This window comes from Orbicella franksi, chromosome 1 (assembly GCF_964199315.1).
Source record: "Orbicella franksi chromosome 1, jaOrbFran1.1, whole genome shotgun sequence".
In the NCBI taxonomy this organism is placed as follows: domain Eukaryota; kingdom Metazoa; phylum Cnidaria; class Anthozoa; order Scleractinia; family Merulinidae; genus Orbicella; species Orbicella franksi.
Window position 1 is genome coordinate 18,024,174 of NC_138145.1, and position 19,366 is coordinate 18,043,539.

Here is a 19,366-nt window from a genome sequence, read left to right on the forward strand (position 1 = left end):
TGTAAAAAGGACGGGGGTGTTCGTCGAAAATCTTGAAAAGAGCCCCTCAGAGGTACCAAATCCTGTTTTGTGGGCGTGGCTTGAAATTTTTTTCAGCCCTAAGAGTTACCAATTCTGAAACAACACATTATGTCCTGACATATTTGTGTTAGGCTCAAAACCCTGGGTGAAAGGTACCGCAAAAGCTCGTGCTGTGGAACGTTTGAGGCTGAATACCCTGAGAGGTATCAAAACCGCTTTTTTAACCCCTTAAAGATACGAAGAGCACACCCGCCCTTTATCTATGGGGGCCTCCCCTGGATATGCAACAAACATTGTAGGTATAGCAAATTTAGACTGTCTTGGACTTGTAATGCAAAAGACAACCAGGCTGATAATAAGAGCAGGAAAGTTGACTTTAATGTGATAAATTTTGACTGATTTCAATGGTGACTGTTTACCGAGACAAATAGATTTACCTCGATGCAAAAAGTAAGTCATGTGGACCCGCACGAAAAGCGACCCCCAAGTGTAAAGATCAGCATATATTATATGGTACCTAGCTAAACATGCAAAAGAAACCACACGAGTTTGCATGTTTATGCTCCTTTGTTTGCAAACTGCTGTAAATACCAACATGGACAGAGAATGTCTATGTACTCTTTTGTAAGAACGAAGAATTTTCGGACTGGAGGTAAATGTTCTTAGTTTTTTTCAGCCAACCTGAGCCTGAAATATTACACGTTCAAACGAACGTAAATTATTTACCACTTAAATATCCTCAAAAACAGGTGCAACGAAGCATGGGTGGATCACATGCGGACCCTAACACCTTTATTTCCTTTCTTTTTTTCAGATAAATTTTAAGAGCATAACATAACGCACTATGAGCTAAATTTCCTATATATTTTGTTACTCGTAATCGGCTACACTCTGGTTCTGGTCCTCGTCACTTTTCCAGCGTCCGTGAAACTTTAACAACCTTTCAGAAACGTTATGCGAGAAGTCGTTCTAACAACAGAGGTTACCCCACCAGAATGTAAACTATGGAGGCCGTTATCTTTGGGATCATAGCCCACATTCTTTAAAGTTAAGTATCCTTAAATATCTCACCTACAGCGGGTACAAGATAATTTGCCATTCCTAAGGGTATACCCAACTTCTTTTTCCAAGTGGATCACACTTGGAAAAATGGGTCAAACTTGGAAAAAAGATTGAAACTTGGAAAAATAGGTCAAACTTGGAAAAAAGATTCAAACTTGGAAAATAGGTCAAACTTGGAAAAAAAAGGATCACACTTGGAAAAAGGTCACACTTGGAAAAAAGATCACACTTGGAAAAATGGGTCAAACTTGGAAAAAAGGCGGACAAACTTGGAAAAAATAGGGTCACACTTGGAAAAATCATCAGTCATCACCACCATCGACGCGCTTTACTCGTGTCACTGATTCAGAACGTGACCAGCTCGAAGGACAATAAGTGTTGGGTCGCAAGCGAGAGAGATCGAATGAAACTGGCGTAAAGTATAAATAGAAAGAAACGACCAATCACGACTTTGCAATAAGGTCGTCCGACAACTAACACAGAAAATGCAGCGAGGAATTAATGTGACGCTAAAATACCAGCGGAAAATGTTTGTGTTCTTCAGTTACCATCTCCAGTCGTTAAAGTTCTCAGTAGTTTTGCTATAACTTCTGGTAGTCCTGAATGCAAAAATGCAGACGACCATATAACTATATAACCGAAGATGGTCTATGATGAACGTGGGCAAGACAAGCTCATTTATCCGGGTTATGTTGTATATTCAAATATGTCCCTAAAAGCATTTACTTAGTAGCTTAGTAGACTGTATAGACCCTTTTCATAAATGGCTGCCATTCAACTGACACGGTAATTCAAAAGAATTGATACTCTCAAATGAGCTCACCATGACGGGACGCACGGGGCTTCTTCTGTAAGTACCGCGGAGAAATGGTAGGAAATTTCCCTAGCATCCCTTACATACTCTCATTAGGGTTCTTCGTCTTGCGGCCAGGGAAGCCGTCATAATCTGTTTCAGTGACATGCCGATGATATTAAATGAAAAATAAACCAGAAAGGGCCGATGGAATATGAGACAAGCTTTAAAATGAAGTCACGATATTAACAGTGCTTTAAAAGTAAATAGTGCGTTCGAGTCATTACCGATGCTTTCAAATGATGGCGGACTCCACCGACACCAATAATCTGGAACAAAACAAGGTCATTATATATCGGATCACGTCTAACCACACGTGAGCGGACAAAATCGGGGAATGCCGATAAATCAAGTAATCCCGCAATGATGAACGAATTACACAACATGAACCTGCCTCTGCTTCTCCTCCTGAACCAAGTTCAGATCTACGAACTGAACTTAAAGATACCGAAGTGCCTACGAATGGATGTTGAGCGCGGCGAGCAGACGTAAATGTCTTGTTTACCCAATGAAAGCCATCACAATAAACTCTGAGCTTGCGAGATGCTTGTCCAAGCATAAAGGAGCGTTAGATTAATCAATCTAAAACAGATCTTAAGGAATAAAACCCCAGATGACCTGGAATACTTGTCTGAGTATATCGTTGGCAGTGGAGCCACGTGCAGTAATATCATGCTTGACAATTGAAGTTATTGTGTAGAAAATATCGCACAATTACACAGCCGAGGGCAAAAAAAAAAAAAGCGCGAGGAGAAACTTAGTACATGGAGCTAAGATAGATTGTCAGTGCTTTAGGTGACCATGCACGGCTACCAATGGCTTGGCCAATCGTTTGGCCAATGGCTCGTACACGCAACGAATCGTAAAACTCAATAAGTAATGACCTCCGAAAGAAGTGAGCCTACCCCCCATCCCCTAAAAATAGAGGAACTAAAGTTCAAAAGTATAATTATTTTTCCAAGCAATAACCTGAATAACGTAGGATAAACTGATGACGATTCAACTAGGCAAGGTATAGCTTATTCCAGGAGGCGTCATGAAGCGCCCTGGTAAAACAAACCCCGCAAGATTTTCATCAACTAACAAGAAGGTACTAACAGGAACTTTCCTTGCAAATTGAAATTACTACAATTGACAACTTTGCATCATTTTTAACAGGAACGCATAAAAAGAACGTTTAATCATATTGAAATTAAAAAGTCGACCAGAGCAGTTAAATATTTATAAAGCAGACTAACGTAGCAGTGCATCCTGAATAGTAAAAATAGTTTAAGGTATCTTACATCACGGTCTACATATAAAGTGCCCACCCATGTGCCAGCAACATAAATTTGAACTATAATAATAATAATAATAATAATAATAATAATAATAATAGTACTAGTAATAGTACTAGTAATAGTAATGGTAATGGTAATGGTAATGGTAATAATAATAATAATAATAATAATGATAATAATAATAATATGTCCATCCCCACAGAAACGAACACCTTGAAAACAATGGAAAAACTCACAAAGTACAAAGATCTTGAGATTGAAATCGGGAAATCGTGGGGAATGAAAACAACAACTGTCCCAGTGATCATTGGAGCTTTCGGGCTTGTCAAGAAGGGAAGAGGAAACTACATCGGCAAGATCTCAGGCAATATTAGAATAACAGAGCTACAGAAGACCGTCCTCCTTGGAACTGCTCACATACTTAGGAGGACTCTATCCATCAAGTAATCCAGCAGACTTATGACTGCCCTAGGCTCACGGATTGAACTCGGCACCATAAGCTAAAAGCGGCAAGACTTTAAGGACTTATAATAATAATAATAATAATAATAATAATAATAATAATAATAATAAAATAATAATAATAATAATACAGTAAATGGTTTGAACCCAGGAGTATCAGTAGTTCGTATAGTGTGATCGTCCGGGTGAGTGTAGTTCTGAAAAGAACTGTTGTTGGTGACTGACGTTTCGACAACCTGAGCGGAAGTCAGCTTCAGAGTCAAGTGAATAGTGTTTGTCAGTCGATGATGTTATAAGTCTGGTCCGTTGAACGTTATTGGTCAGTTTAGCCATGATGGTATTGGCTGAAAGACTCGTGCAAAGTTTGTCATCAGTCATTGGTGGGTTTCGATCCGTCTATTGTTAGTCAAATAGGTCGGTTTTTGGTCCGTGTATTGTTAAGTCGGTCTGTTAGAAGTCCGTTTGTCGGTTTCGTTTCTGCCATGGATAAGTCGTTTGTAGGCGCCGGTAGTTGTTGACATCTGTTAAGAGGCGGTTGTTCTAAGTTAGTGTACCAGCTTTCCAGAGTCAGTCGTTGAAAATAGTTTGTACTGTGGGTTAAGCACTGAGCAGAGTCCCAGTCAATGCTGTGGTTTGTCAGTTGATGATGTACAGCAATGTGATTGTTGGCATCACCATTTCTCATGGCTCGTTTGTGTTCAGTCAGTCTCGTGTTAAGGTTTCTGCCAGTCTCACCAATGTAGGAAGCCTCCTGTCTGTCGTTAGGTTCGTCTCTGTCTTTCACGTTGGTCAGTAAGTGTCCTAACGTAGTTGTAGGTTTGTGGGCTACACGAATGTTGTAGGGGTGTAAGACAGAGACGAACCTAACGACAGACAGGGAGCAGTTTACAGGATCAAATGCTCCGACTGCCTAATAATAATAATAATAATAATAATAATAAATATAAAATGAAAAAGGAGTGTTTATTGTGACAAAAACTAGAGCTAAGTAAATATAATAATAATAATAATTATAATAATAATAATAATAATGATGATGATAATCTTTATACAGGAGGCTCCACTCACTAATGTGGTTTTCAGGGAGATCCTGAAATAAAAATGATGGCAATCAAAAAAAATAAAGTAAACCAAAATTATTACAGCGTTGATTAAAAACCTCTAAAAGGTAAAAAAATATATATATAACTAAAGATATATAAAGTTGAAACGTTGAAACTCGTAGTAAAATATAAAAATACAATTAGTCATTTACGGTTAATACAACTATCTAGCTTATATACACCTAATATTTACATTAATGTTTTGCGCAGGACATTCTTAAAGTCTCTTAAAGATAATTTTTTTGTTGTTGGCAACAGGTCATTCCAGTCAGGCAAAACACTGTTAAAGGATCTAAGAAGTCCCCAGTTGGTAACAGATTTTGTAGTTCGAATGATTTCCTTAGAGCGGGTGTTATAGCTATGATAGTCTTGTCCTCGTACAATGATGTTATTTCTACTGTTGTCATTGACCTAAATTACAAATAGGGATGCAACGTTGCATTTGCCTTCTGGCAGACAGGTTCATCCAGTTTAGATCTGAAAGTGCTTCGGATGAAGGCGAATACGGCGACCTATCCAGGACCAATTTAGCAGCTCTACTTTGGAGAACTTGGATTGAATCCATTAGGACTTTGTTGTTCTTATCGCCCCAAACAATACTGGCATATTCAAGTATTGGGATGACCATTGTCGTGACATAAAGCTTCCTGGCATAGGCAGGAAGCAGATGTTTTATTCTCCGTAAAACCCCCAGCCTTTTCAAGACTTTTCTTTGAATTTGATCAATATGATCATGCCAGGTTAGGTGCTGGTTTATAGTTACACCAAGGTACTTGAATTTTGTTACTTTCTCCAGTTGACTGTTATTAGCCATAAGATCTATATCGTTAAAGTGACTTAGTTTGGAGTTGCTACCAATGATCATGAACGTCGACTTTGCAACATTTAATGTCAACTTGCTGTCATTCAGCCAGGATGTAATCGCTGCCAAGTCCGCATTCAGTTTTGATTGCAAGTCATTTGGGCAGCTCTCATCGCAATAAAACGCCATATCATCAGCGAACATAGTCATCTTTGAGTGTTGTAATACAGATTGAACACCGTTTATGTACACTAAGAAAAGCAGTGGCCCAAGAGTGCTGCCCTGAGGTACCTCCATTGTGATTTTATCTGGGGGGGGGGGGGGGAGGAGGAGAATGCATCATTACAAATCGTTTGTTGGAATCGACCAGAGAGATATGAGCGGAACCACGCCAAGCTTTTTCCAGCCACTCCTAGACTCTTGAGCTTATTAACAAGGATCAAGTGATCAACAGTATCAAAAGCCTTACGTAAATCCAAAAACACTGCTCCCGTTACGCACCCCTTGTCCATGCTCTCTAGGATTTGATCTGTGAATTCAATTAGGGCGGCAGAACCAAACTGTGATTGTGATAACAGTTCGTTCTGTTCTAAGTAGGTACAAAGCTGAACATGCGCTGATCTCTCTATAATCTTGCTCATGGTAGGTAAGAGTGATATCGGTCGGTAGTTATCCTTCTGTGACTTATCTCTACCTTTGAATAAAGCAGACACTTAAGCTGATTTCCATACTTTAAGAAATTCTCCATCCGCCAAAGATTTATTTATTAGTTCAGTTAGAACTGGTGCGATGACATCGGAGGCATCCTTTAATAGGCAAGCACTTAGTTTGTCGAGGCCAACAGCTTTATTCGTTTTTAGAGATCTAAGGGCATTTCGTACAAAGTTCACAGTGACACTGTTTAGATGGAATTCACAAGGTGGAGTGCTGGTAATAGGAATAGTCGGGATATTTCAAAATGGTTTCGCCAGCACTTTACCAACAGATACGAAGTAGTGGTTCATGATATTGGCGATAGATAAGTTTTCAGTGTGCCACTTTCCTTTCTCGAAGATGGAAAACACTGAAGATTTTTTCGCATCAGGGAGCACTTGTTTTATCGCTCGCCACATTTCGCTACCGTCACCCTTCGCGTCTTCGATCATTTGACAGAAGTACTTCGATTTCAGGTTTTTTTTCCTCGTGATTGATGTAATTCCACACTTTTCTGTACATGCTCCAATTATAAATATTATTGTTGGCGCGGGCCTTTCTAAGGTGATAGTCGCTATCTCGTTTCATTTCTGCAAGTTTTGAGGTTACCCATGGGGTTTGAACGAAGAATTTCAAAACGATTTATAAGGACTCAGTGTTTTAACAAATTACAGCCACAGCCCTAGAGGAATACAGCCCTATTCTCACAGAATTTAAAAAAAAAAAAAAAGCACCGAGAACAGATACTTACAGTAGAAGTCATTTGCGTTCCCACATGGGGTGAGAGGTTTTCGCCCATATCAAGTTCCTTCACTCTCGTAAGTTCTCGCGCATTTCGAGATGCGCCACACTCGCGTTTTAAGTGCAGGGATGCCAACCAATCGTTACCTAACTTTTTAAAGATGCTACTTTTAGCTGTCCCCCAAATCTACACACGTGTATTTCACTTGGGTTGGACATTCTCGCGTATATAAACTTTCTTTTCTCTCGTAAGTTCTTAAGCGTTTAGAGATGCGCCACACTCGCGTTTTAACTGCAGGGACCCAACCAATGCTAAACTAACTTTCTAAAGATGCTACTTTTAGCTCTCTCCCAAATCTACACACGTGTATTTCACTTGTGGAAGTCTATCGATTTCGACAGTGCTTGGGTGAGAAATTCTCGCCCCTATCAACTTTCTTTTTTTTCATCAGTTCTTGCGCGTTTAAAGATGCGCTACACTCACGTTTTAGGTGCAGAGATCCAAACCAATGCTTACCTAACTTTTTAAAGATGCTACTTTTAGCCCTCCCCTAATCTGCACACCTGTATTTAACTTGTAGAAGTCTATCGATTTGGACTGTGCTTTGGTGAGAGATTCTCGCCCATACCAACTTTCTTTTCTCTCGTAAGCTCTCCTGCGTTTAGAAATGCGCCACACTCGCGTTTTAAGTGCAGGAATCCCAACAAATGCTTACGTAACTTTTTAAAGATGGTACTTTTAGCCCTCCCCCAAATCTACACACCTGTATTTCACTTGTAGAAAACTATCGATTTGCGCAGTGTTTGGGTTGAACATTCTCGCCCATATCAACTTTCTTTCTCTCGTAAGTTCTCGCACGTTTAGAGATGTGCCACACTCGCGTTTTAGGAGCGGGCGTCCACACCAATGCTTACCTAACTTTTTAAAGATGCTGCTTTTAGCCCTCCCCGAAATCTACACAAATGTATTTCACTTGTGCAGAACTATCGATTTGGACAGTGCTTGGGTGAGAGATTATCGGCCATGTGAACTTTCTTTTCTCTCGTAGGTTCTCGCGCGTTTAGAGATGCGCCAAACTCACGTTAGGTGCAGGGATCCCAACCAATGCTTACCTAACTTTTTAAAGATGCTACTTTTAGCCCTCCTCCAAATCTACACACTTGTATTTCACTTATGGAAGTCTAACGATTTGGACAGTGCTTGGGTGAGAGATTCTCGCGCATATCAACTTTCTTTTCTCTTGTAAGTTCTCGCGCGTTTAGAGATGCGCCACACTCGCGTTTTAGGCGCGGGAATCCCAACCAATGCTTACCTAACTTTTTAAAGATGCTACTTTTAGCCCTCTCCAAATCTACACACGTGTATTTCACTTGTGGAAGTCCATCGATTTGGACAGTGCTTGGGTGAGAGATTATCGCCTATATGAACTTTGGTTTCTCTCGTACGTTCTCGCGCGTTTAGAGATGCGCCAAACTCACGTTTTAGGGGCAGGGATCCCAACCAATGCTTACCTAACTTTTTCAAGATGCTACTTTTGGCCCTCCCCCAAATATACACACTTGTATTTCACTTATGGAAGTCTATCGATTTGGACAGTGCTTGGGTAAGAGATTATCGTCCATATCAACTTTCTTTTCTCTCGTAAGTTTTTGCTCGTTTAGAAATGCGTCAAACCCACGTTTTAGGTGCAGGGATCTCAACCAATGCTTAACTAACTTTTTAAAGATGCTACTTATAGACCTCTCCCAAATCTACACACGTCTATTTCACTTGTGGAAGTCTATTGATTTGGACAGTGCTTGGATGAGAGATTCTCGCCCCTATCAGCTTTCTTTTCTCTCGTAAGTTCTCGCGCGTTCAGAGATGCGCCCACAGTCAAGTTTCACCTACAGGGTCCCCAATAAATGGTTACCTAATTTTTTAAAGGTGCTACTCTTAGCCCTCCCCCAATTCTACACACGTGTATTTCGCTTTTGGAAAACTATCGATTTGCACAGTGTTTGGGTTGGACACAGTCTTGCCCATATCAACTTTTTTTTCTCTCAAAAGTTCTCGCGCGTTTAGAGTGCGCGCCACACTCGCATTTCAGGTGCGGGCATCTCAACCAGTGCTTACCTAACTTTTTAAAGATGCTACTTTTAGCCCTACCCCAAATTTACACACGTGTATTCCGTCTATGGATTTTGAATGTGCTTGGATGAGAGAGTTGGGCCACACTCAAGTTTTAGGTGCAGGGTCCCCAACCAATGCTTACCTAACTTTTTAAAGATGCTACTTTTAGCCCTCCCACAAATCCACACCCATGTATTTAACTTGTGGAAGTCTATCTATTTGGACAGTGCTTGGATAAGAGATTCTCGCCCATATCAACTTATTTTTCTCTCGTAACTTCTTGCGCGTTTAGAGATAGGCCACACTCAAGTCTCAGGTGCAGGGATTCTAACCAATACCTAGTTAATTTTTTAAAGATGTTACTTCTAGCCCTCCCCTAAATCTACACACGAGTATTTCACTTCTGGAAAACTATCGATTTGCACCGTGTTTGGGTTAGACATTCTCGGCCATATCAACTTTCTTTTCTCAAGTAAGGTCTTTCACGTTTAGAGATGCGCCACACTCGCGTTTCAGGTGCAGGTACCCCAACCAATGCTTACCTAACTTTTTAAAGATGCCACTTTTAGCCCTCTCCCAAATCTACACACGTGTATTTCACTTGTGGAAGTCTATCGATTTGGACAGTGCTTATGTAAGAGATTCTCGCCCATATCAACTTTCTTTTCTCTCGTAAGTTCTCGCGCGTGTAAAATGCGCCACACTCGCGTTTTAGCTGTGGGAATCCCAACCAATGCTTACCTAACTTTTCAAAGATGCTACTTTTAGCCCTCTCCCAAATTTACACACGTGTATTTCACTTGTGAAAGTCTATCGATTTGGATAGTGCTTGGGTGAGAGATTCTCGCCCCTATAAACATTGTCTTCTTTCAAAACTTCTCGTGCGTTGAGAGATGTGCCACACTCACGTTTCAGGTGCAGGCATCCAAACCAATGCTTACCTAACTTTTTAAAGATGCTACTTTTAGCCCTTTCCACAAATCTGCACACGTGTATTTCACTTGTAGAAGTCTATCGATTTGGACAGTGCTTGGGTTGGACATTCTCGTCCCATATCAACTTTCTTTTCTCTCGTTAGTTCTCGCGCATTTAGAGATGCGCCGCACTCGCGTTTTAGGTGATAGGAACCCAAACAATGCTTTCCTAAGTTTTTAAAGATGCCACTTTTAGCCCTTTTAGCCCACCCCCAAATCTACACGTGTATTTCACTTGTGAAAGTCTATCGATTTGGACAGTGCTTGGGTGAGAAATTCTCGCCCATATCAACATTGTTTTCTCTCGTAACTTCTTGCGCCTTTAGAGATAAGCCACACTCAAGTTTTAGGTGCAGGGATTCCAACCAATGGCTACTTAACTTTTTAAAGATGTTACATTTAGCCCTCCCCCAAATCTACACACGTGTATTTAACTTGTCGAAAACTATCGATTTGCAGAGTGTTTGGGTTGGACATTCTCGCGTATATGAACTTTCTTTCCTCAAGTAAATTCTTGCACGTTTAGATATGCGCCACACTCGCGTTTCAGGTGCAGGGTGCTTACCTAACTTTTTAAAGAGGCTACTTTTAGCCCTCTCCCAAATCTACACACGTGTGTTTCACTTTTGGAAGTCTATCGATCAGTGGACAGTGCTTGGGTAAGAGATTGTCGCCCCTATCAACTTTCTTTTCTCTCATTAGTTCTTTCGCATTTAGAGATGCACCGCACTCGCGTTTTAGGTGCAGGGACTCCCAACCAATGGTTACCTAACTTTTTAAAGATGCTACTTTTACCCTCCCTTAGATCTAAACACTTTTATTTAATTTGTGGAAAAGTATCGATTTGCACAGTTTTTGAGTTAGACATTCTCGCCCATATAACTTTCTTATCTAAAGTAAGTTCTTGCGCGTTGAGATAGGCGCCACAATCGTGTTTTAGGTGGAAGGACCCAACCAATGCTTACCTACCTTTTTAAAGATGCCACTTTTAGCCCTCTCCCAAATCTACACTCGTGCATTTCACTTGTGGAGGTTTATCGATTTGGACAGTGCTTGGGTGAGAGATCCTCGCCCATATCAACATTCGTTTCTTTCGTAAGTTCTCACGCGTTTAGAGATGTGCCACACTCGCGTTTTCGGTGCGGGAATCTGAACCAATGCTTACCTAACTTTTTAAAGATTCTACTTTTAGCCCTCCCCCAAATCTACACACGTGTATTTAACTTGTGGAGAACTATCGATTTGCACAGTGTTTGGGTTGAACATTCATATCAACTTTCTTTTCTCAAAAAAGTTCTTGTACTTTTAGATATGCACCACACTCGCGGTTCAGGTGCACGGACCCCAACCAATGCTTACCTAACTTTTTAAAGATGCTACTTTTAGCCCTCTTCCAAATCTACACACGTTGTTTTACTTTTGGAAGTCTATCGATTTGGACAGTGCTTGGGTGAGAGATTCTCGCCCATATCAACATTCTTTTCTCTCGTAAGTTCTGGTGCGTTTAGAGATGCGTCACAATGGCGTTTTAACTGCGGGAATCCCAACCAATGCTTACCTAAGTCTTAAAGATGCTACCCTTAGCCCTTCCCCAAATCTACACATGTGTATTTTACTTGTGGAAGTCTATCGATTTGAATAGTGCTTGGGTGAGAGATTCTCGTCCCTATCAAGTTCCTTTTTTCTCGTAAGTTCTCTCCCGTCTAGAGTTATGCGCCACTCTCGCGCTTTAGTATGCAGGGATGCCAACCACGGCTTACCTAACTTTTTAGAGATGCTACTTTTAGCCCTCCCCCAGATCTACACGTGTATTTTACTTGTGAAAAACTATCGATTTGCATAGTGTTTGGGTTAGACATTCTCGCCCATAGCCGCTTTCTTTTCTGCCGTAGGTCCTTGCGCGTTTAGAGGTTCGCCACACTCGCGTTTTAGGTGCTGGAGTCCCAACCAATGCTTACCTAACTTTTTAAAGATACGACTTTTAGCCTCCCCCAAATCTACACACGTGTATTTCACTTGTGGAAGTCTATCGATTTGGACAGTGCTTGGGTGAGAGATTATCACCCATATGAACTTTTTTTCTCTCGTAAGTTCTCGCGCGTTTAGAGATGGGCCAAACTTACGTTTTAGGTGCAGGGATCCCAACCAATGCTTATCTAACTTTTTAAAGATGCTACTTTTAGCCCTCTCCCAAATCTACACACGTGTATTTCACTTGTGGAAGTCTGTCGATTTGGACAGTGCTTGGGTGAGAGATTCTCACCCATATCAACTTTCTTTTCTCTTGTAAGTTCTTGCGCGTTTAGAGATGCGCCAAACTTACGTTTTAGGTGCAGGGATCCCAACCAATGCTTACCTAACTTTTTAAAGATGCTACTTTTAGCCCTTCCCTAAATCTACACACGTGTATTTTACTTGTGGAAGTCTATCGATTTGGACAGTGCTTAGGTGAGATTTTCTCGCCCCTATCAACTTTCTTTTCTCTCGTTAGTTCTTGCGGATTTAGAGATTCGCCGCAGTCGGGTCTTAGGTGCAGGAATCCCAACCAATGCTTACCTAACTTTTTAAAGATGGTACTCTTAGCCCTCAGGATAATTGAATTATGCATACAAAAGAATTTTAAATTGGCAGCTATTTACGAAACGTTTTGCATTTTACTGGCAGAGTGCATACTGTTCTTTCATAATAAACTTTTTGTAGCGACCCTTAGCCTGCGGGTGTTCTTAGTACGTTTTTAAAATCTGGGTTAATCTCGGTCTTTACGTTGTTATAAAAAAAGGCTCTCACAGAAAGGAGTCAGTATTCAATGACATTTTGAGTGAATGAAACAGGCCAAATATATTTCTCTCACTCATTGCCTGACAATTCATTAAATTTTAACAAAAGAAACCATAAACCCTAATGATGTTTAATATCTGATCTTAACTAGCAAAGATTTTTTGGCGATTTTATTTCGCAGTTTAATCTTTAGTTTAGTTTAGAAGTGTTTGATCACATTTCCAGACAGCTCGAAGTTCGTTGAAAATACTCCGTATAAGCGTCTCATTTTTAACTCTCTTTAAAGTGTTTGAAAATGTGGTCAAACATGGTCGTTCGTGTTTGATATACAACATCTAGTTCGTATCAGTGCGGGAATACCAAACTGCTAGAATATTATTCAGTAGAAAAAAAACGTGTCCTTACCCATTGTGCAGAGTTCCCATAGAAGAATTCCAAAAGACCACCTGGGAAAAAAGGTAAAAAAGCTGAATAGATTTTATCATCAATATACAGTCATTACTGATCGAGGTACATCGCAACATTTCGACTGCATCAGTAAAACAAATGCAAAAAGGCCTTTGTCCTGAAGTTAAAAACTAACTCAGACTTATACTTTTCATTCCCTTGGACAATAATTGCGGCCGGGTAGTTGCTCGTATTCCATGCCAATTCTTGAGAGCGCCATTAGCCTGTCCGAGGCATTTAACAGTGGTTTTCGTTGAGAACGGGATATGGGAGGAGCAGGAGGGAGAGAGGGAAGCCAAGCAGCACTTCTTAATTTATAATTTAAGCATTTCATTAATTAATAATTTTCGAAATTAGTTCTCTTAAAGGAAGGAAACAGGACGCGAGAACTCAGTTATGTAGTCCACTCAGTGGCTAAAAATTGAAAAGGAAAAGAGAGTGACCTTGCACCACGTAGCTAATCAAACTTACACATCGCTTTTGGTGGTGTATTCACTGTTGTAGAGTGCTTCAGGCGCCGTCCATTTGACCGGCATCTTTTTCCCTTTCTTTAGTTTGTAAACACTTTCTTGGGTTTGTCGCATCAATCCAAAATCTGAGACTTTTACAACTTTGTCTTCGCCGAGAAGAACATTACGAGCCGCCAAATCACGATGCACAAACCCGTTGCTTGATAAGAAATCCTACACCAGTTTGTATAAAGGAAGGAGACAGAGAGAAATATGCAGCGAGATCAGCTCTTGTTAAACATACAGGCCGCTTGCGCGCGTAGGATTACAGTCAAACCAAGTGAGGCGTACCCCTTGAGATTACATTAATAGATTGATTATTTGAATAGTGAACCCACGAGTCGCTTCAAGAATGTAATAATGAATTGATTATTTAACACCAAAACTTTATTTAAGTGTCAAACCATCTAGCCCGGGAGAAACCCATTCTAATAAAGTTTATTTGAATATTGAACCCAGTATAAAGTCATTTCAAGAATACGGCTAACTGGTTCAATATTCAAATAATCAATTCATTAATGTAATCTTGAGGGGAACGCTTCACTTGGTTTGACTGTAAAAAGTAAGTAATTACGGTCTAATTGTATGGAACCTCATATGAAATATTAGAAAGGTTTATTGATAAGGATGATCAGAGGTAGAAAAAATATAGGGGTCTTAAGAATCTTGTTTTCCTTAGCTGTTTGCTTTACTACCAAGCTGGCTAGAGAGAAAGGGGAGAACCGGGGTTACAGAGAGAAGAGCTTGTTTGTTGAAGGTACTTTAATGATGGTGGCTTTAACAGCCAATTCAAAATTGTTTACATAGTAACCCTTTGTCTTCGTCTTGTTTGTCAATAGAATTTATTCACTACCTACCATTCCGCGTGCTATTTGCCACGCAAAACAAAGAAGGTCCTTCGCAACAAAGTCTTCGTCAAAGAACTTCTTACTTCCTTCCACGTCTGGTTTGGGTTGCTCTACCGCGTTTTCCTGGGTAACTGTCTCATCGCTAAGCCTCGAACATGTAGAGTGTAACCTTTTGTTGTCCGTACCATCCACGGGTAGTTTTCCGCAGTTCATTAATTCTTTTCTCTCTTCCTTATCTCCCACCAACAGTGCTTTTGATTTATCATCTATGCTAAAGTGCAGATCATTAGCATCTAGAATCAAGCGATTTCGTTCTTTGTAGTAATTCTTTTGATAACTTTTCTACGGGAGAGCAAAACAAATAGAGAGATGCTCGCTGCTGCATTTCATGAGAAATTACATGTATGTTTAGCTTTTGAATGACTGGAAGAGCGCAACGTATGTGTTCCGCTATGATTTATTTTAGCGTCCCCATTTTATAAGCTCAAGGGGAAGCAATAATAGAAAGAGGTGGCTTATTTCTTCACAGTATCAGTAACTCAAATAATTTCAGCTCCCTGAGCCCCATAAACAAAACTTTAAATTTCCAGCCGTGGGAGTAATCAAGAGACTATGATCATAATCTGCTGGTAATTTTAATATTGGTCGTGGGAATAGACGCTTATTATAAGACAAGGCATTTGTTAGAACTGTAAGGAAGCCGCTTTTTTCAATGAGAGAAAATCAAGCTAAAGGGCTTCAGAACGTGATGTGTAATAATAGATGCATTTACTGATGATTTAAGATATATCTCCTGTATTAACCGAACATTTACCGCGCAAACTGCCATGTCACCCGGGGGTAGAGAGTCGATCTCAATGCCCGCGCATCGACTAGAGTGTGGAAGGTCCACATGGGTTCGAATTCCGTTGGGGACTCTCAGTTTTCCTTTGTCCAAGGCTCGTTGAAACTAAATTACGTCTTTGTCTGAGCATGGTCCCTTCACATAAAGTTCTAATAAGTGTAAAATCTACCTGTATTCTCTTGTTTCTGAGCCAGTGTTGTAGGTCTCCATATGGAACATACTCTAACATTAGAAAGATGGGATCGGAGTGAACCCAACAACCCAGCATGCTGACAATATTCTTGTGCGAACCGATCGCTTTCATGATTTCAATTTCCTCAAGAAACTGGCTCCTGGCTTCCTCGTCTGTAGTGTCTAAAGACAAATTGTAATAGTATATCTGGCATCCGTTACACAAGATCAATGTAAAGTACTTATATTGCGGAAATAAAGTTGGCATAGGGGATAAACAATACAGTTTTTAAAATCTAGTTTACTTGCTTGTTCTTTACTTTTTTTTTTAGTTTGTCAATTTACATTAAAATAAAAATAAAAACATTGTTTCTATTGGCCTAGCCCGTGGATAGCTGGTGCCAGTCTACTCTATATTATACATTTAGAAAACAGTCCTAAGAAAATACGCGTGTTGATTGGTTAAAAATCGTGTTGCAATTAGATTATCAGCTCGCGATTTCTATCGCGTGATAGTTGACTTGGGCTGCGCCCTCGTCAACTATCACGCATAGAAATCCCGAGCATAGAAATCCCGCATAGAAATACCACTTTAAGACGTGAGCTGCACTCACATATTTCAAACGCTGACACCCATTACCCCAGTTTAAGTGATAACGAGAAGACGAAGTATTTACTTAGAGCAGAAAACACGGTTGCATCTAAAATAATAGGTAAATATATCCATTTAATGTTTCAAAAAAGAAAAGAGATTCTCAATTTACAAAAATTAATTAGCACTATGAGTTTCCCAATTTATTGTATACCGATATGGTAAATATTATTTTACGTAAAAGAATAGGCTTTGTCAATAATTTACCTATAAAACATTGCGATAAGACAAAAGCTAAAACCATCACGGTTAAAAAAACTCTAAAAACTGTAAAAAACTCTAAAACGTTTACTCAACGTCATTTTCAAGTCAAAATGAATAAGAAAACGTTATTTGAATATAAATGTACAAAACAAATCCTTAGAGACTTAAATAAAACACTATTAAATGCGAGAAATATTTGCACGCAGTGTCACATAAACAGTTTAGCACGAACGGAGTCCTTCTGGGTATTTAGCCCAGGTTTTAGCTCCTTAATAAACAACATCTCGAATATTAAGCAATCAAAATTCGTTCTACATTTCCTCAAAATCGAGAATTGTTTGTCCTTCAAATCAGACTTCGATAGGCCATGTTCTTCCAAGTGTCTTCCAATTGCAGAATGTTTATGCTCGCCAATGCGTTGGTGCAAGTGTCGGGTTGTGTACCCGACATAATCTGTGTCGCACAGATCACATTGAAATTTGTAGACCACGCACTGATTGTTGACAATCGGCGGCTTCTTCTCTTTCGGGGCGAGGACTTGACTGATCTTTTCTGACTGAAAGACAGACTTTATTTGTACTCCAATTTTTGCGCTCAGATTTTGCATTTCTCTTTTTACTGAGTTGGCTGATTGTTGATCTTTAAATGGTAGTGGTACCGCGATATTACAGGTACGATATTAGTTAACGTTGAAACCTTTATTGTAACTAGACCAGTACCTCCCTTTGGAGAGTAAGGAGCAATAAAGATATACTATTACTATTACTATTAATCAGTCAATCAGTCAATCAGTCAATCAGTCAATCAGTCAATCAGTCAGTCAGTTAGTCAGTCAGACAATCAGTCAATCAGTCAGTCAGTTAGTCAGTCAGTCAGACAATCAGTCAATCAGTCAACCAGTCAGCCAGTCAGCCAGTCAGCCAGTCAGCCAGTCAGCCAGTCAGCCAGTCAGCCAGTCAGCCAGTCAGCCAGTCAGCCAGTCAGCCAGTCAGCCAGTCAGCCAGTCAGCCAGTCAGCCAGTCAGCCAGTCAGCCAGTCAGCCAGTCAGCCAGTCAGCCAGTCAGCCAGTCAGCCAGTCAGCCAGTCAGCCAGTCAGCCAGTCAGCCAGTCAGCCAGTCAGCCAGTCAGCCAGTCAGCCAGTCAGCCAGTCAGCCAGTCAGCCAGTCAGCCAGTCAGCCAGTCAGCCAGTCAGCCAGTCAGCCAGTCAGCCAGTCAGCCAGTCAGCCAGTCAGCCAGTCAGCCAGTCAGCCAGTCAGCCAGTCAGCCAGTCAGCCAGTCAGCCAGTCAGCCAGTCAGCCAGTCAGCCAGTCAGCCAGTCAGCCAGTCAGCCAGTCAGCCAGTCAGCCAGTCAGCCAGTCAGCCAGTCAGCCAGTCAGCCAGTCAGCCAGTCAGCCAGTCAGCCAGTCAGCCAGTCAGCCAGGCAGCCAGTCAGCCAGGCAGCCAGTCAGCCAGGCAGCCAGTCAGCCAGGCAGCCAGTCAGCCAGTCAGCCAGTCAGCCGGTCAGCCGGTCAGCCGGTCAGCCGGTCAGCCGGTCAGCCGGTCAGCCGGTCAGCCGGTCAGCCAGTCAGCCAGTCAGCCAGTCAGCCAGTCAGCCAGTCAGCCAGTCAGCCAGGCAGCCAGTCAGCCAGTCAGCCAGTCAGCCAGTCAGCCAGTCAGCCAGGCAGCCAGTCAGCCAGTCAGCCAGTCAGCCAGTCAGCCAGTCAGCCAGTCAGCCAGTCAGCCAGTCAGCCAGTCCGCCAGTCCGCCAGTCAGCCAGTCCGCCAGTCCGCCAGTCCGCCAGTCCGCCAGTCCGCCAGTCCGCCAGTCCGCCAGTCCGCCAGTCCGCCAGTCCGCCAGTCCGCCAGTCCGCCAGTCCGCCAGTCCGCCAGTCCGCCAGTCCGCCAGTCCGCCAGTCCGCCAGTCCGCCAGTCCGCCAGTCCGCCAGTCCGCCAGTCCGCCAGTCCGCCAGTCCGCCAGTCCGCCAGTCCGCCAGTCCGCCAGTCCGCCAGTCCGCCAGTCAGCCAGTCCGCCAGTCAGCCAGTCCGCCAGTCCGCCAGTCCGCCAGTCCGCCAGTCCGCCAGTCCGCCAGTCAGCCGGTCAGCCGGTCAGTCAGTCAGTCAGTCAGCCGGTCAGTCAGTCAGTCAGTCAGTCAGTCAATCAATCAGTCAGGCAATCAGTCAGTCAGTCCATCAGTCAATCAGTTAGTCAGTCGATCAGACAGTAAGTCAGTCAATCAGTCAAGCAATAAATCTGTTTGTCAGTCAGTCACTCAGTCGGTCAGTCAATCAGTCAATCATTGTCTTCCACATGTCCTCTGTGTGCTAGAACGCTCATTTAAAACACTTTCAAATATAATCCAACATTCCTAAATTCTGACTCCCAATTTGCTTCAGGTTATTCAGTTTATGTTTTATCAACATTTTTGAATTAGTCATTCTTTTTAGACTGACTCAGAAGTGAGCCGAGAATCACTTACCCGATAACACTTTAATAGCTACTGTTCGGCCCTCTTTGAAGTCGACAGTCTGTGGTCTGGGTTTGTAAAACACTTCAATTCCAGAGGATTCTTTGAACGTGCCTTTAAACACTTTACCAAATGCCCCACGACCGATCTCTTCCTCGAAGACAACCTGCTCGGGTAGAACTTCCCAGCGCCAAAGAGGGATAATGGAGGACTTGGATCTGAATTAAAGAGCGATCACTTGTCTCAATGCCTGACTGCCTTTTGACCTTACTTTTGACTGCCTTTTGACAAAACCTCCAGCATTTAAAAAGCCGGGGGGAAAATGAAAAGAGCTCTCGCCCTATCTTGGTCTTTGATATACCATGT

General features: G+C 41.7%; 1 protein-coding gene across 1 annotated transcript in view; it reads right to left on the reverse strand.

Moving 5' to 3' along the window:
- Positions 1-13,507: 13,507 nt before the first annotated feature.
- Positions 13,508-19,366, reverse strand: part of LOC145482980 (uncharacterized) — a 17,825-nt gene continuing 11,966 nt past the window's right edge. Inside the window, exons 10-13 of the mRNA XM_081461640.1 lie at positions 19,013-19,218; positions 15,700-15,884; positions 14,696-15,028; positions 13,508-14,012 (exon numbers count right to left, since the gene is read on the reverse strand). Of these exons, the coding sequence (XP_081317766.1) occupies positions 13,797-14,012; positions 14,696-15,028; positions 15,700-15,884; positions 19,013-19,218 (940 nt within the window). The 3' untranslated portion in view covers positions 13,508-13,796. The remainder of the gene's footprint in view (positions 14,013-14,695; positions 15,029-15,699; positions 15,885-19,012; positions 19,219-19,366) is intronic.